This window comes from Panthera uncia (assembly GCF_023721935.1).
Source record: "Panthera uncia isolate 11264 chromosome C1 unlocalized genomic scaffold, Puncia_PCG_1.0 HiC_scaffold_4, whole genome shotgun sequence".
NCBI lineage: Eukaryota > Metazoa > Chordata > Mammalia > Carnivora > Felidae > Panthera > Panthera uncia.
In genome coordinates, this window is record NW_026057585.1 from 97,668,914 (window position 1) to 97,686,086 (window position 17,173).

Genomic DNA, 17,173 nt, shown 5'->3' on the forward strand with positions numbered 1-17,173 from the left:
GTTTCGGGTCTTCAAACATCCCTCCCCTCACCCCAGCCTTTCACCTAGAAGGCTTCCCCATGCTTCCTGCTTACCTGCGCTTCCGGGCTCCACCCCTCCCCGGTGGCCCCTTGCCACCACTGGCCCATCCCCTCCCGGACTCCCAGGGCTGCCTGTGCTGATCACCGCTGTTCAGAGGGCTCGCTTGTCCATTTTCCCCACGAGCCCTTGAAGACGGAATTACATCCTGTTCATTGGTGTGTCCGTGGTGCGCCTGGAAGATTTTCAAATACTTCTTAAAATAATGGCACACGCTACATCTAGAAGGAAAAAGTCAGAGTCGTTGGACAGGTTTATTGAAACTGAGCAGTTTTCCCACAATCCGAGTAAATGGCTTCGGGGACAGGTGGTGAGGCGTCTCCCCGACCACAAGTTCCCGTCGCCAAACCCGGACAGAGTAACATCTGTTCATTTGGGAAGAGGAGTCACCATTAAGGCTGCTGTCACACGTGGGCTCTGGGGACGGAGACAGCTCAGGCTCTCTGGAACGTCTGTTTGCACACTTGGCCTTCACAGAACATTTCCTAGGGAAAGGGGAAGGGGAGAAGAAAGATGAGTTGGCATGTGGGCTATTGATTATTATTACTCACAGCACTTCTGACAGCAGGGCTGGGGTGTCTCTTCCGACCCTGCTCCTCCAGCTCGGTGACACCAACTGGGTGTCCAACAATTCAAGTCAATTCTGACACCGACGACCCAGAGCTAGTGCAGACCCCACAGGTTAAGGGCTCGGCCTCCCAAAACAGCCCCAACTTTAGACATCAAACACCCAGTCCCCAGCCACCCAAACTTCTGGCTGCCCAGCTATTAAATGGGGATTCCCACCCCCTCTCCTCAGGGTCAGGAATTTGCTAGAACGGCTCACAGAAACGGCTTGGGATTCTGTCTCCCTCTCTCTCTCTGCCCCTCTCCCGCTTGTTCTCTATCTCTCTCTATGGAGAGCTTTATTATAAAGGATACAACTCAAGAACAGCCAAGTAGAGAGGTGCATAGGACACAGGATGGGGGGTGTGTGTGCGGAACTTCCACGGGCCCTTCAGGGGGCCCACTCTCCCAGTGCGTTGATGTTTTCACCAACTAGGAAGCTCTCCAACCTTTCTCATTTAGGGGTGTTTGTGGGGGTTTCCTTACGTAGGCATGACTGATAAATCTTCGGCCATCTGGGAGACCCCGGCCCCCAGTCATCTCATTAGCCTACAGAGGACACTCATTACTCTGGAGATCCCAAGGGTTTTAGGAACCAGATACCAAGACCAAATATTGATTCTGTGTTCTATCACAGCATGTAAGAATTGTCCTGTGAGTGTCCTTAGAGCAAGGACCCTTCTCTCCTCTGCTTGGGCAGAGTTATGCCAAGGAAGGATGCATGCAATTTGCACATTACCTCTTACAGTCAACTAACCTATATCCTCAAACGTATTTGTCTTTCTTTGTAGTTCCATATTACATTTTTGTGATGGCAAGTGTCTTGATTTTGATTTTATCGTCAGAAGAATGTCAGATTTGTCAATCTAGAATCAAAATATCTTTTTTTTTTTTTTTTTAAGTAAGCTCCACACCCAATGTGGTGCATGGACTCACAACCCCCAGATCAAGAGTCACCTGCTCCTACCTACTTAGCCAGCCAGGTGCCCCAAGAATCAAAATATCTTCAGTGTCTGGGCGATCAAAGACTATCCAGACCTTCAAAGACACACCTAACTTTAACATAAGTGCTCTAATTTTGTTTCCACGGTTCTGGCCAAGATCTCACATACATTAAGGCAAAGAGGCATAGAGTTGAAAGCACACATTTTTGTCAGCCCTGGATTTGACTCGCTACTCACCAGCCATGGAGAGTTTCTAAATCTGAATCTCTTCATTTGTAAATGGGAAAAATAGAGTCCCTTTCACAGGACTGTCTTAAAGACCAAGTGAGATAACACACGCAAGGATTTATTTAGCACAGTAGTTGAGCACAAAGTCGTCACTCAAGAAATGTCAGCGATTATAATATATATAGCAGGAAGCAATTCTCATTTACAAAGCCATGATCAATCCTTGATATACAATTTTATGCCTTCTAAATTATATTTAGAAATTACTGAATAGCTTGAGCTAGAACTTGCCCGTTCATGGAGTGCTGGGGGCATTGGCGATTGACACACTCTTCTGGAAGTAAGGCAATGAGGTAGCAAGAGGCAACGATGTGTGTGCCTCTGACCACGATCCTCTCTGTGAATTCTTCCGAAGGAAATAAACCCATGGATGCAAAAAAGCTCTATTTACGTGAATTTAAGCAACAGCAGGGGCGTCTGGGCGGCCCAGTCCATTAAGCATCCAACTCTTGACTTTGGCTCAGGTCGTGATCTCACAGTTTGTGAGTTAGACCTCGCATCAGGCTCTGAGCTGACGGTGGGGAACCTGCTTGGGATTCTGTCTCCCTCTCTCTCTGCCCCTCTCCCGCTTGTTCTCTATCTCTCTCTCTAAATAAAAATAAACTTAAAAAAAAAAAAAGCAGTAGCAGAAAACACCCTGAAACAATACCCTGGACACTGAAATTAAGGAAATGTTTTTCAAAAATGATAATTCACCGACCTGATGGAATATTAAGCAGCCAGTAGCTCCCTTATTGTATATATATATATATGTATATGTATGTATATATGCTCAGGTCATGATCCCAGGGTTGTGGGATCAAGCCCCTCATTGGGCTCTGCGATGAGCATAGAACCTGCTCGGGATTCTCTCACTCTCCCTCTCTGTGCCCCTCCCCTACCAAAATAAACAAACATTAAAAAAAAAAAAAAACCCAAATGGTGGATTAGAATGGTGGGGTTGCTGTCGTGCTTTAATATTGTATCATAAGAATGAAAGGTGGCAATCACCAGGTGGAGTTTGTCCCCTTCGATCCAATGGGTCCAGCCTCTGTTCTTCTTTTCCCCCTTCTGGATGCAGGTGAGTCTGTCACTGTCCCAGGTGACCAGGCTCTGCGTGAGAGAGGGGAGAAAATGCTGGCTTGCTCTGGCAGTGTCCTCAAAGTGGTACTAAGTAGGACGCTGAGTTAATCTCGCCAAATCAAGGGCCTAGGTTATCACTTGAATTCTTTTACCTTGCATTTCCTGTTATCCAGGCCTTTATTCTCTTCCTCAAATTCTTCTCCAACTTTAAACGTAACAAGGTAGTTCCTCAGGCTGCTGTATGTGTGGATGGTAAAAGAATTCCCATTTTGCTCAATCACTTTCTGTGGCTTCAGCAACTTGGCTATCTTACGAGTGGCAAAGTCAATACCTTAAAAATAATTTTTAAAAAAGAAAAAAAATCTCAACATTCACTCGAGACGCAAAAGCGAAGGGTTTGGCAGCTGCCCTCCAAACCACTGTATTTCATAGCTAATGTTTCTTTTACGATTTCAATGCCGTTTGTTGCCAAAATTGGATCTGTAGGGAGTTATCCTGGCAAAGCTCCATCTAGAGGCTTGATTAAAAAGCTTGACCAAGGGGCACCTGGGTGGCTCTGTTGGTTGAGTGTGGGATTCTTGGTTCCGGCTCAGGTCATGATCTCCTGGTTCATGAGTTAGAGCCCCGCAACGGGCTCTGTGCTGACAGTGTGGAGTCTGCTTGGGATTCTCTCTCCCTCTCTCCCTCTCTCCCTCTCTCTCTCCCTCTCTCCCTCTCTCTCTCTCTCCTCTGTTCGTGAGTTCAAGCCCCATGTCAGCCTCTGCACTGGCAGTGTGGGGCCTGCTTAGGATTCTCTGTCTCTCTGCCTCTCTCTCTCTCTCTCAAAAATATATTAAAAAAAAAAAAAAAAGCTTGACCAGCCTTCAGGGAAGAGTCATTGGTGGGCCGTGCCTTGGGTTACGGATTTGCAGCTGGGCCTGGAAGAAGCCATTCCAGGAGCTCCCCCAGGGGCTGGCAAGAGGACACAGAAGCCAAGGGGACAGGGCTCAGGTCCCAGCCCAAACTCAAACACAGCAACTCTGCCTTTGTCTGCTTTATGTATTTACACTTTTTGAAATTGCAGTTTATTTTGAGAGCATGAGCAGGGGAGGGGCAGAGAGAGGGAGAGAGAGAATCCTAAGCAGGCTCCGTGCAGTCAGCATGGAGTCTGACATGGGGCTCAAACTCACAAACTCTGAGATTGTGATCTGAGCTGAAACCAAGAATCAGATGCTTAAGTGACTGGGCCACCCAGGCGCCCCTGTATTTACACTTTTTTTTTTAAGTTTATTTATTCATTTTTGAGAGAGAGAGAGAGAGAACACAAGTGGGGGAGGAGCAGAGAGAGAGAGAGAGAGAGAGAGAGAGAGAATCTGAAGTGGGCTCCAAGCTCTGAGCTGTCAACACAAAGCCCGAGGTGGGGCTTGAACCCACAAACCATGAGATCATGACCTGACCCTAAGTGGGATGCTCAACTGAATGAGCCACCCAGGCACCCCTGTATTTACACTTTAAGACAGCATTTGAACAGTGTCTGAACAACACACACACACAAAAGTCAAAAGCCATGCACTCATGCATACAGTATCGTACATTTGGAAATCGTTAATAAACCTTAAAACAGAGCCACACACAGAAACACGGAATGCTGAGAAGCTCCAGGTTTTGATAGACAGTGGACTCGAACTCCGTTTTCCTGTTAGCAGCTTTGAGCACATTATGTAGCTAGAAGTAACTGTTGCCATTTCATTTATTTATTTATTAAATAACCTGTGTCTGACACGGGGCTCGAATTCATGACCCTGTGACCAAGAGTCACAGGTTCTACTGACTGAGCCAGCCTGGCAACTGTTGCTATTTTAACTAGAGTAGCCAGGGGGCGCCCGGGTGGCTCAGTTGGTTAAGCTTCTGACTTCAGCTCAGGTCACGATCTCGCCAATGGTCCCGTGGCTTCCAGCCCCATGTCAGGCTCTGTGCTGACAGCTCGGAGCCCGGAGCCCGCTTCGGATTCTGTGTCTCCCTCTCTCTCTGCCCCTCCCCTACTCATGCTCTGTCTCTCAAAAGTGAATAAATGTTAATTTTTTTTTTTTTTAAACTAGGACAGCCAGGTGACACTTCAGCCAGGAGAGGTCCCAGGGAGCCCAGGGACACCCGCAAGGATGTGCAGATGGGTTCAGGAACCACCAGGAGCCTGGGGTGGCTGGAGCATAATGAGGGAGAATAAGGAGGGGGGAGGAACTTGAGACGAAATGTGGGGGTACCATAAGAACCACTGGGCTCTAACTCAGAGAAAATGAAGTCAGATGGGTGCCACTGGACTGTTAGGAGCAGGTGACATGGTCTCCCTGGCAGAGAGCCACCACTGGATGCCGGCTCATCACCTACCATTTCTATGAGACCTAGGACATGGTTCTCCCATGTCAGGATTGTCCTATTATGTAAAACAAATGTCCGGGAATCTTCATTTAAGAGAGTTACGTGCCTCATTGGAGGTAGTTTGGTTCTATCTTTTTTTTTTCAAAGATTTTTTTTTTTTTAACGTTTATTTATTTTTGAGACAGAGGGAGACAGAGCATGAACGGGGGAGGGTCAGAGAGAGGGAGACACAGAATCTGAAACAGGCTCCAGGCTCTGAGCTGTCAGCACAGAGCCCGACGCGGGGCTTGAACTCACGGACCGCGAGATCATGACCTGAGCTGAAGTCGGCCGCTTAACTGACTGAGCCACCCAGGCGCCCCATTTGGTTCTATCTTTTAAAATTTTTACAGTAACCTCTACATCCAACACGGGGCTCAGACTTAAAACCCAGAGATCAAGAGTTGCAGGCTCTATCAACCGCACCAGTCAGGTGCCCCCTGAGTTGACCCCTATTTGTTTTAAAGATTTTTTTAATGTTTACTTATTTTAAAGTTTATTTATTTCGAGAGCAGAGAGAGGAGGGGGAGAGAGGGAGAGAGAATATATCTCAAGCAGGCTCCATGCTGTCAGCACAGACCCTGATGCAGTACTCGAACCCATGAACCACGAGGCCATGACCTGAGCCAAAGCCGGACCCTTAACCACTGAGCCACCCAGGTACCCCAGAAACAGAGAGAGAGAGAGGGAGAGGCAGAGGGAGAAGGAGAAAGAGAATCTCAAGCAGGCTCCATGCCCAATGCAGAGCCCGACTTGGGGCTAGATGTCACGAGCGTGAGATGGTAACCTGAGCTGAAATCAAGAGTCGGACACCGAAGTGGTGAGCCAAGCGCTCCATTAGGGACTTTAGGGTTTTTTTTTTTAATTTTTTTTTTTAATGTTCATTTATTTTTGAGAGAGACAGAGACAGAATGCAAGTAGGTTGGGGCAGAGAGAGAGAGGGAGACACAGAATCTGAAGCAGGCTCCAGTCTCCGGGCTGTCAGCACAGAGCCCGACGCGGGGCTCGAACTCGAGAGCCGTGAGATGATGACCTGAGCCGAAGTCGGTCGCTCAACCGACTGAGCCACCCGGGCGCCCCTAAGGATTTTAGTTTTAAGTAATCCCTACACCCAACGTGGAGCTCGAACTCACCACTCCGATATCAAGAGTCTCACGCTCCACTGACTAAGCCAGCAAGACACCAACCCCTGTTTTAATCTGTTTGCCTAACAGATTCATTTTTATCTGACATGAACTGCTACTCGGGGCTTCACACATCATTTCCAGTCCAGGAAAATTGGCCAAGCAATGAGCAGGGCCCCTGCAGTATTTCTAAACTCCAAATAAAAGATAAATGTCCTTATTTTGAGAAAACCTTTTTTTTTTTTTCAATTTTTAAGTAATCTGTCCAATCAACATGGGGCTCGAACTCACAACCCTGAGATGAAGAGTTGTTTTCTCTACCAAGTGAGCCAGCCAGGTGCCCAAGAAACTTTTTTTTTCTTTTTTTTTACATTTAAGTATTGAGGCTAAACCCTTAAAAAATATTTATCTCATTATTAAAAAGACCAAGCCAAATTTAAAAGTTATTGCTGACTTTCCTTAAACACCATTGTGTAAGTCAAACAAAACCAACTTAACCAACCAAATAAAAAACAAACTTTAGGTTATTACTTTACATCAGTTATGGTTTTAAAACCTGTAAGCCCCAAGTTGGGTGTAGAGATTACTTAAAAATAAAATCTTTAGGGGCGCTTGGGTGGCTCAGTCAGTTAAGCGTCTGACTTCCGCTCAGGTCATGATCTTGCAGATCGAGAGTTCGAGCCCCACATCAGACTCACTGCTGTCAGCATGGACCTGCTTGGGATCCTCTGTCTCTCTCTCTGCCGCTCCACCTCTCACACACTCTCTGTCTCTCTCAAAAATAAGTAATCATTTTTCTGGGGCACCTGGGTAGCTCAGTCGGTCGGGCGTCCGACTTCGGCTCAGGTCATGATCTCAGTCCATGAGTTCAAGCCCCGCGTCGGGCTCTGTGCTGACAGCTCAGAGCCTGGAGCCTGCTTCGGATTCTGTGTCTCCCTCTCTCTCTACCCCACCCCTGCTTGCATTCTGTTTCTCTGTCTCTCAAAAATGAATGAATGTTAAAAAAAATTTTTTTTTAAATGCTGGAGAAGATTCTTGGAGCTTGTTGAACAGTAGCTTTAAGAAGAGACGTACTTTTTTTTTCTTTTTTTTTTTAAGAGAGAGAGAGAGTTCAAGCAGGGGAGAGAGGCAGAGGGAGACAGAGAATCCCAACCAGGCTCCACACTCAGGAGGGAGCCTGACATAGGGCTAGATCCCATGACCCCAGGATCATGACCTGAACTGAAATCGAATCAGACATGCAACTGACTGAGCCACCCAGGTGCCCTGAGGGACACACTTTCTTAAAGCTGTGGCACCACCCTTCCCTCTCTCTAGGCCAAAGACATACTTATTTTTATTAATTATTTTTTTAATGTTTATTGAGAGAGAGAGAGAGAGAGAGTATGTGTGTGTGTGTGTGTGTGTGTGCACACGCGCGCACGGGGGAGGGGCAGAGAGAGAGAGAGAGAGAGAGAGAGAATCCCAAGCAGGCTCTGCCCTTTCAGGGCAGGGACCTACGCAGAGCTCGATCCCACCAACCATGAGATCATGACCTGAGCTGAAATCAAGCGACGGATGCTCAACTGACTGAGCCACCCAGGCACCCAGGGAAATGGCCTATTTAAATACACTTTACTGGGGGTGGGAGTAGGGGTAGAGAGATCAAAGTTCTAAATGCGCAGTCGCTGTACTTAGGAATTTATAACCAAGGAAGGTGAAAACAGAAGAATCAAAGTTTCCCTTTAAGAAGAGAATCTGCTCCAATCAAAGGAAAATTAAAAACAATCTTCTCGAACCCAAAAGCACCTTGATTATTCCAGTTCTGTGTCATAAATCCCTTCCGTGTGCTATGTGCTTATTTTTTAAAAGAATCTAAATGTTAAGACATTGTGTAGTTTACTAAGCACTTTGTTAAGTTCATTATTCAGCCAGGACAGAGATCTCAAGCTCTGTTTTTTGTCAAAAGGGACAGATTTCCTGGGTGGATATTTCTCCCATCAAAAACAAAAGTAATAAGGGTCCTCTGGTTTTTATTATAGGAGCTATCTTTAGTTGCCTCACCATAAACCTCTGTCTTTAACAAACATGTTTTAGTTCATTCTGTAAAGTCATAAGACATGGCTATGTTAGGAGAGAATGCTAATTCACAAAATGTACTTATTAATCAATTCAAACAACTGAATTTAAAATGACCTTAGTTTTTAAAAATAATTTTTAATGTTTATTTATTTTTGAGAGACAGAGAGAGACAGAGTGCAAGCTGGGGAGGGGCAGAGAGGGAGAGGGAGACACAGAATCTGAAGCAGGCTCCAGGCTCCAAGCTGTCAGCACAGAGCCTGATGCAGAGCTTGAACTCACGAACGGTGAGATCATGACCTGAGCTGAAGTCGGACGCTTAACCCACTAAGCCACCCAGGCACCCCTGTAATTTTTTAAAAATGTAATGTAGGACTTATTGTGGGTTTTCTACTGAAGTCTCCTTGCAGTACAGCTTTTCTGTTGTGATAAAATATACATAACATAAAATGTATCATTTTACCTATTTTTAGGCATACAATTCCATGGTGTTAAATATATTCATAATGTTGTACAACCACCACCATTATCCAATTCCAGAACTTTTTCATTATCCCGAGCAGAAACTCTGTTCTTGATGGGGTTCAGGTCACATTACCCCAAAATATGGTAGCTTGGCATACTGAATAGTTCAAGTTGAACAAATTTGAGGAATGGTTTGTGCTAGAAGAACTTTCTGATTTTTCCCTGAGGCCGGTCCTAAGACCCTCACATGAGAGGTGCCCTCTCTATAATGGAGGATAGGAACATCCTGATCTCTGAAAACATGGGACATACAAAGGAATTTGAAGAACAGGGTTTGCAAACCAAGTTTCTAAGTTCACTTGGTATTTTTCAACTCTAGAATTTCTATTTGTTTCTTTTTTCAACTCTGTTCTGTTACCTTCATATGGATTCTGGGTCCTTGCCAAAATTAAGCTCAGCGTAACTGCTTCATAGTCTATTTCTGATAATCCTGGCATCTGGAGACACCATTTCTATTGTTTGTTGTTTCTATTGATCCTTGCTATTGGGGTCTTTTTATCTCTTGGCAGCTTTGTTGAGGTATAAAGAACATATACATATGTTCTTTACATACATATAAAGATATGTACAAAGAACAGTACATACCTAATATGTGCAATTTAACGTGTTTGGACTCAAGCAAACATTCATGGTCCCATCACCTCGATCACCGCACACAGACATTATCCAACACCTCCCAGAGTTTTCCTGTCATGGGTTTTTATCTTCTTAGGTAGTTGTCTAACTGTGATTATTTACTGGGCATTGTTTCTGTACAAACAATTCAAGAACTTGCGTGATGTTCTCTTCCTCCAAAGAGGGTTTTTTGTTTTTAAATTGCTTTTAAGGCCACTAGCTACCTGGAAGTACTTTTTTTCTAAGAGAGAGAGCACAAGTGGGGGAGGGGTGGAGGGAGGGAGGGGGGAGGGGGGAGAGAGAGAGAGAGAGAGAGAGAGAGAGAGAGAGAGAGAGATTGAGAATCTTAAGCAGGCTCCACGCTCAGCATGGAGCCCAACGTGGGGCTCGATCCCCTGACCCTGGGATCCTGACCTGAGCCGAAATCAAGGGTTGGACTCCCAACCAACTGAGCCACCCAGGTGCCCCTATCTGAAAGCACTTTAATTCAAGTTCGGGTCTTGAGATTTTTCTGGACCACCAAGACGATTCAAAGTGAAACAATAGTCTATTCAAAAGCTATTTACCTCCAGGTCTCCCTTACTCCTCAGGTACGGAATCCTACCCAGAGGAGGGTGTTTACAGAGTGTCCACCCTTGACCGACTCAGGACTCCCACTCTTGCCCCCTCCACCGATCCCATGAAGCTCCCCAAACTGCAGCTGAATCTCCCAAACAGCCTGAGGTAGGAACCGTCCTAAGTGCTGGGCTCGCCTCTCCGGATTCTTCTTTCCTAGACCTCAGCATGATAATTCATCATTATTCTGGTAGCTCTCTGATGTTCCCTAAGAAGTTTTAAAATATAAATATACATTTGGTCTAGCTTAATTTATCTGTCTTCTTTGAGAGAGTTAGTATAAATAAATTAGCTTGCCATTAGCAGAGGCAAAAGTCCTCAGGAAAGGTCTGAACACTTCCGCATAGGTTGGCATTAGAATATACATAAATAGGGGGGCGCCTGGGTGGCTCAGTCGGTTGGGCAGTTGACTTCGGCTCAGGTCATGATCTCACGGTCCGCGAGTTCGAGCCCTGCATCGGGCTCTGTGCTGACAGCTCAGAGCCTGGAGCCTGTTTCAGATTCTGTGTTTCCCTCTCTCTGACCCTCCCCCGTTCATGCTCTGTCTCTCTCTGTCTCAAAAATAAATAAACGTTAAAAAAAAAAATTAAAAAAAAAAAAAAAAAGAATATACATAAATAGGGACAATCGGTTTTACGGCACAGTTGAACAGTCCAGGGGTTGGGGTGTTCCTATCCCGGGACCTGAGCACTCAGTTGAAAAATCCTCATCTAACTTTTGACTCCCCCAAGCCTTCACTACCAATAGTCTCCTGTTGACCAGAAGCCTTCCCAATAACATAAATAAATAATACACATTTTGTATGTTATGTGTATTATATGCTGTATTCCTACAATAAAGTAAGCTAGAGAAAAGATGATGTTAGCAAGAAAATCATAAGGAAAAGAAAATAGATGAACAATTCTGTACTGTGTGTGTATATAGATATATATTTACAATTCTGTACTGTGTGTGTATATATATATATATAATATATATATATATATATATTATATATAAAATCCTCATATAAGGGGACCTGCACAGTTGTCCTACCTACCTACCTTCTGCAGTTGTCCTAATGACGACTTGACGCATCAAAGAGCCCTATTTCTTAAATTTTAATTTGCATCTGAATCACCTGAGAATCCAGTTAAATGCAGATTCTGATTCCGTAGGTCTGGGATCCAGGGTGAGGCACAGAATCTGTGGGCTAAGAAAATCCTGCTAGTTCTAGAGAAACAAAACCCTACACCCATCTGGTCCTGAGCCCCTAATCTACCCAGGGGGGAAAACGGGTTGACCCTGGAGTCCATGTTCTTTACACACGGAAGGCAGAAGAGAGTGTTGACATACGGGTAGCAATGTGGCCAAATCATTTTCTTCTCAGCTCGTTAGGAACTGGCAATAAGTTTTAAGTCTGATTTCAGCTACTGTATAAAATGCTAAGAGATATCTCGGTTTGTAATTTAGATACCTAGAATATCAGATCTGGTCCAGCTACCTTGCTTAACAAATGAAGAAAGTAAAGGAACTCAGGGATTATGTAACTTTTTTTTTAAATGTTTATTTATTTTTGAGAGAGAGAGAGAGAGAGCGAGCGAGCGCACGAGCAGGGGAGGGGCAGAGAGAGAGGGAGACATGGAATCCGAAGCAGGCTCCAGCCTCCAAGCTGTCATCACAGAGCCTGACGCGAGGCTGGAACTCACAGCCGGGCTGTGAGATCATGACCTGAGCTGAAGTCAGATGCTTAATGCTTAACCGACTGAGCCACCCAGGCGCCCCAGGGGTTATGTAACTGTGATTCTATTACCAACTATCAACGGCTAAGTTATCTGGGTTTCCGCTTAGCTGTTCTGTTACATCAAGTAGCCTCTCAATTCCAGAAATCCTTAGCACACTCACATTTCTTGTGGAAAAGAGATTGCAAGTAAGAGTTAAGTGTATTGTCTGGATCCAGTATCTTTCTGGAACCTGAACCCAAAGGAAGAAAAGGGGTTGTGAGGCAGGATGCTGACTCAATCTCCATGGCTTGTGAGTTGGATGATAAATAAATGTAAGTCACGGAAATAAATAAACAGCCTCTGTTAGCCCCTAGGATCTAATACAGTGGCAGATAATTGTTAAGCCTGTATTGACATCATGGGAAAAACAAGTTAGACAAGCAAGACAGTGTGGGGACAGGTGAACGATGGACTAACACATATTTGAAAAACACTAACTGCAACACTGAAAAGGCTGCTTTGTGGGGCGCCTGGGTGGCTCAGTCAGTTAAGCGTCTGACTTCAGTCCAGGGCATGATCTCACGGTTCGTGGGTTTGAGCTCCACATCAGGCTCTGTCCTGGTGGTGTGGAGTCTGCTTGGGATTCTCTCTCTCTCCCTCTCTCTCGCTCTCCTCTTGCTCTCTGCCCCTTCCCCACTTGCTCTCTCTCTCAAAATAAATAAAAGAAAAAAAGAAGCCTGCTTTGTGATACCAGATGGATTAGCTCAAGATGTCTTCCCACACTTGCATGGATGGCCGACTCCATTCCGTTTGGTCTCAGAGGTTTGCTCCAAAAGCCATGGAAATTGCCAGAAACAAAGTATACAGCAAGGCAAAGTTCAAAGCCATCACCTGATATTTAACACTTTATCCTCCACACAAGTAAACCAGATACGAGCCAGATAGATCAGGGAAGAAAGTGCTTATGGTCACATGCCTCCCCTAATTTGGCAAGTGGAGAGACAAGGAAACCATCAGGACCTACCGCCTTTGGGAAGAATAAGCGTTAATTCCTTCTTGGAAGTTGGAAACAGAAAGGCAATGAGATTCGGGTTGAAGGGTAGCAGAACATACCACCCCCAAATACACCACTTCGGCACATTGATTATTATATTGAACTGCAGACGGCTGGGAAGACGCTGACAGAAGAAAAGCTCTCTGCCCTCCCCCCCTCCCCGACCCCCGCCACTGGCCCCAAAGCAGGACCTACTTTCGTAAAGTTGTCCCCCGTCCCTCACTGTTCCTGACGGACGGACGCAAGTCAGGGAGGCGACTCTAGACTCTAGCCAACCTGGAGAGAGCACCAGAAGAATCATAACAAACCTTCCCAACCAGCCCTTATTTTGTTAGTTCTCGGCCGGCTAAGATGCTCTATTGCTGCGCTCAAGTTCCAGCCACTCCGCACTGAGCGCCGGCATTGTGTCTTCACCAGGCAGGTGTCAACTAACTTCCGCTTGTTAATCTGTCTTCTGTTAGCCTAATTCACAGGGGCCCCAGGCAATGGACCTAAAATGGGATGAGGAGAAAAGACTCCTTCCCTTCAGGACAGCATTTTGTGTCCTTCTGAATCAGACTTAGCTTGAGAAGCTCCAGACGTCCCTACTCAAGGTGGGAAGGGAGGAGAGAAACCCACCGAAGGCACGGAAATCTTAAAAACACGCTGGAGCCACGGAACTGTACATTTCTAAATGGTTAAAATGCCCAATTTTATGTTTTGTATATTTTACCACCATTTTTTAAAGGAAAAAAACCAAAACTGGACCCCTCTCTTTCAATTTACAGATGGAAAAAACTGAGACCCAGTGTCAAATAATGAGAAGAAGCCAGAGGAAACACCTGGTCCCCATACTTCCAGCAGCTGGAGACCGTCTGTCAAAAGTGCCACTGATTGGTGTCATTCAGGAGAAAGCACTGGGCACGCAGGGCTCCACCCACCAAATCTGAAGAATGAGACTCAGGGCAGGACAAACTGGGACTGGGTAAGGAAGGGAGGCCTTCTAACCACCAAGGGTCTGGGAAGCAAGGACATGAGTCAGACCCCCGCCACCCCCCTGGTGGCCACAGAGTCCCCCTTCCTCCGTGCAGACCAGGCTGTCCTTTAAGCGCTGGGAAGCCGGGCGGGGGGCAAAGAAGCGACCCCTCCGGGCACCCACGATAGTCCTCGGGGTTGGCACTGTGTCCTAGGGGCCGAGAGGAGTGGCTTCTAAGGGGTCTGGGTTTCTTGTCCCCACTCAAGCCCTGGGGGGGAGAAGGGAGTCAGGAAACTAAAGATTCCCAAGGCGATTCCCCAACTCGAGAGGGCACCAGAGTCACCGGGCGGGGGCACCTCGTGCACCCGAGCGCGCCTGGAGCTGCCCCCACCCGGAGGGTGGCGACCTCCCTGGCAGAGCCACCGGGCTCCAGGAAGCGCAGAGACGGCTGCCCAGAGCCCCGCGGCAGAGCATCCCATCGTGCCCCCAAGTCCCCTTGCGAGGTGCCCGGCGACCCAGGTGTCCCTGGTGGGGCAGGAGCCTTGACCGCAGGGCCGGTAGCGACTGACGGGTGCATAGTGGGGAGGGACGGGCGACGGGGAGAAGGAAGGACCAGGGGATGAGGGGTGACAGAAGTGGGATGTGGGGACGGACGATGCACGGGGCGGTGGGGGGAGGGGGGCGGGGATGGGGAGACGGGGAGATGTCAGGACCAGGAGATGGGGGTGGGGACAAAGGATGGTCCGAGGTAGTGACACGGGATGAGGAGACGTGAATATAAGGGGGGCGGTGGGAGAGGGGGTGGGGGGCGTGGTACCAGGGGACAGAGGACGAAAAGATGGAGGACGGGGGCTACGGGGACCAGAGGACCCGGAGACGGAGAGACGGGGGCGGGGTGGGGGTACGGAGGCCCGAGGACGGGGTGGGGGTGGCAGGGCGGGGGTCAGGGGGACGGGGGACAGCGAGGCCAGGCGGGGCCGCCCCTCCCGTCCTACCTAAGGCCAGCATGTAGCCGTCGAAGTTGTCGCTGCTGAGCAGGTTCCAGGTGCCGCTGAGGTCGGCGGGCATGGTGGGGCAGGGCGACAGTGGCCGGCGGGCGGCGGGGCCTCGGCCTATCTGCGGGGCCGGGGCGGGGAGGGGGGCGGGCCGCGGTGGGGACAGCAGCGCGAGGAGGAGGAGCCGTGCGGAGTGGGAGCGGGGGACGCACCTCTTGGTCCCCAGCCCGTTCCGCCGCGCTTTTCTGTGCTCGCGGACACTCCTGCGTCCCCGGGCCTCCCCGCTCCTGCTCCTCTTCCTCTTGAACCCTAAACCCAGGCGCGCCCCAGACAGTGTTCCCAACCACACTTCTTTCTCTGCTACGTGGTAATGACCAAGGGCATCTCCTTCAAACTCACGGCATTAATTAGTGTTTGGGCTGCAAATGGCAGGTCAATAAACCCAGCTCTAGCGGTCTCCGTAAACAGAGAGGCTTATCTTCTTTACCTTATCAAGCCGACCTGGGGTGACAAGTTGCTGGTGATGACCTGGCGACTCCAGGCCAGGGAAGTGGCACCTGGCCTCTTAAGCCTACCGTCAAGAGTTGGCTGCTGGGTTTCCAGCCAGGACATCTACATTCAAGCTGACAAAGAAAGTGCACCTGCCATTATCCCTTCATCAGATTTGTTTACACTCATTGGCCAAATCTGTGTCACATCCCACTTCTTTTCCTTTTCTTTTTTTAATGTTTATTTATTTTGAGGTGGGGTGGGGGGAGAGAGAGAGAGACAGAATGAGTGGGAGAGGGGCAGAGAAAGAGGGAGAGAGAGAATTCCAAGCAAGTTCTGAGCTATCAGCACAGAGGCCCATGTGGGGCTCGAACCCACAAACCATGAAATCTTGACCTGAGCCAAAATCAAGAGTCGGAGGTGGGCTGGGCCACCCAGGCGCCCCATGTCACATGCCACTTCTAATTGCAAGGGAGGCTAAGGAATCTCACATCTCTTCAGTCTTGACAGTAGAGAAAAGGCAAAAGAGAAGGGGGTTGGGAATGTAGGCTAACCTACAGTATTAGCCACAAACACCATCTATATAGGCTGGCTCGAAGATTTAGAAATCCATTTATGACCTCACCCATGTATTTTTTTTTTTTAAGATTTTATTTTTAAGTAATCTCCCTATGTAGGGCTCAAACTTATAACCCCAGGATCAAGAGTCGCCATGTTCTACGGACTGAGACACCCAGGTGCCCCACACTCAAATATATCAATAGTTAATATTTATTGAGCGCTTACTATGTATATTACCATTTGTCACAAAATCCTACTTCTCCAGTAGTTACTTTATTATGTCCATTTGACGGAGACAAAAACTGAGACAAAGAGAAATTGCCCGAGGTCATTCAATTAGCACAACAGTCCTTTCTAATCATGCTCTCCACTAAGAGGAATTTCTCCTAAACACCTGGCCTCTTTCCAAACCTACTTCATTCTCCTGGAAGCGGAACAGTTCTCTGCTTGGGGGCAACTAGGGTGACCACCCATCCCGGCTTCCCCAGGACTGAAGGAATGCCCAACACCTGGGATTTTCACTGCTAGAAGTGGAAGAATTCCTGGAAAACGAGAATGTGTGGCTTGCCTTAGGAACCACAGTCACTGAACCATTCTTTCTCTACTAAGGTAGAGTTCATCTATCAAACACTTTAAACACAGGGTATCTCAATTTTTTTTCTTCTCCCTGGTAGACTGGTCCAAAGTCTAGACTGGGGGAGTTAGTGTATAGGTTATTTTTGCCCCCACTCAAACTTAATGGCTTAAAAAATAACAAAAAGTAATTAATTTCCTCATTAATCTGCAATTTGGGTATAGCTCACAGAGGATGGCTGATCCGGGCTCCACGTAGCATCAGCTGGGGTAACGACTCCAGTTGGCAGAGTGGGAGAAGACACCTCCAAAACGGCTCACTCTCACGGCTGGCAAATGAGTGCTGGCTATCTGTGTGGCTGGGAGCCAGGCTCCTTTCCGTGGGGGTCCGTTTGGCTCCCCCACAGCATGGGTGGCTGGGCTCTAAGAGAGAGCATCCCAAGAGAACCAGTAAGATGCTGTACTGTCTTATGACCTAGTCTCAAAAGTTACATAACATCATTTCCAGCAGGGTCACAGGCTTACCCAAATCCA

At 47.5% G+C, this 17,173-nt stretch overlaps 1 protein-coding gene across 1 annotated transcript; it reads right to left on the reverse strand.

Annotated features, from left to right (window-relative positions):
- Window positions 1-313: 313 nt before the first annotated feature.
- On the reverse strand, window positions 314-15,145 carry RBP7 (retinol binding protein 7). Its single transcript, XM_049618161.1, has 4 exons — window positions 15,017-15,145; window positions 3,131-3,309; window positions 2,907-3,008; window positions 314-563 (listed from the first exon to the last, which is right to left on the reverse strand). Exons 1-4 carry the CDS (start codon window positions 15,087-15,089, stop codon window positions 513-515), a joined length of 405 nt encoding a protein of 134 aa, XP_049474118.1. The 5' UTR covers window positions 15,090-15,145; the 3' UTR covers window positions 314-512.
- Between the last annotated feature and the right edge of the window lie 2,028 nt (window positions 15,146-17,173).

What these genes read in the sequence shown, in the direction of transcription:
- RBP7 (XM_049618161.1), bottom strand. Translation starts at nt 15,089, where the DNA reads ATGCCCGCCGACCTCAGCGGCACCTGGAACCTGCTCAGCAGCGACAAC. An exon ending in TGGATAACAGGAAATGCAAG is followed by an intron (nt 3,009 to 3,130) that starts GTAAAAGAATTC and finishes TCTCTCACGCAG; the next exon opens with AGCCTGGTCACCTGGGACAG. An exon ending in AAGGGGACAAACTCCACCTG is followed by an intron (nt 564 to 2,906) that starts GTGATTGCCACC and finishes CCCTTTCCCTAG; the next exon opens with GAAATGTTCTGTGAAGGCCA.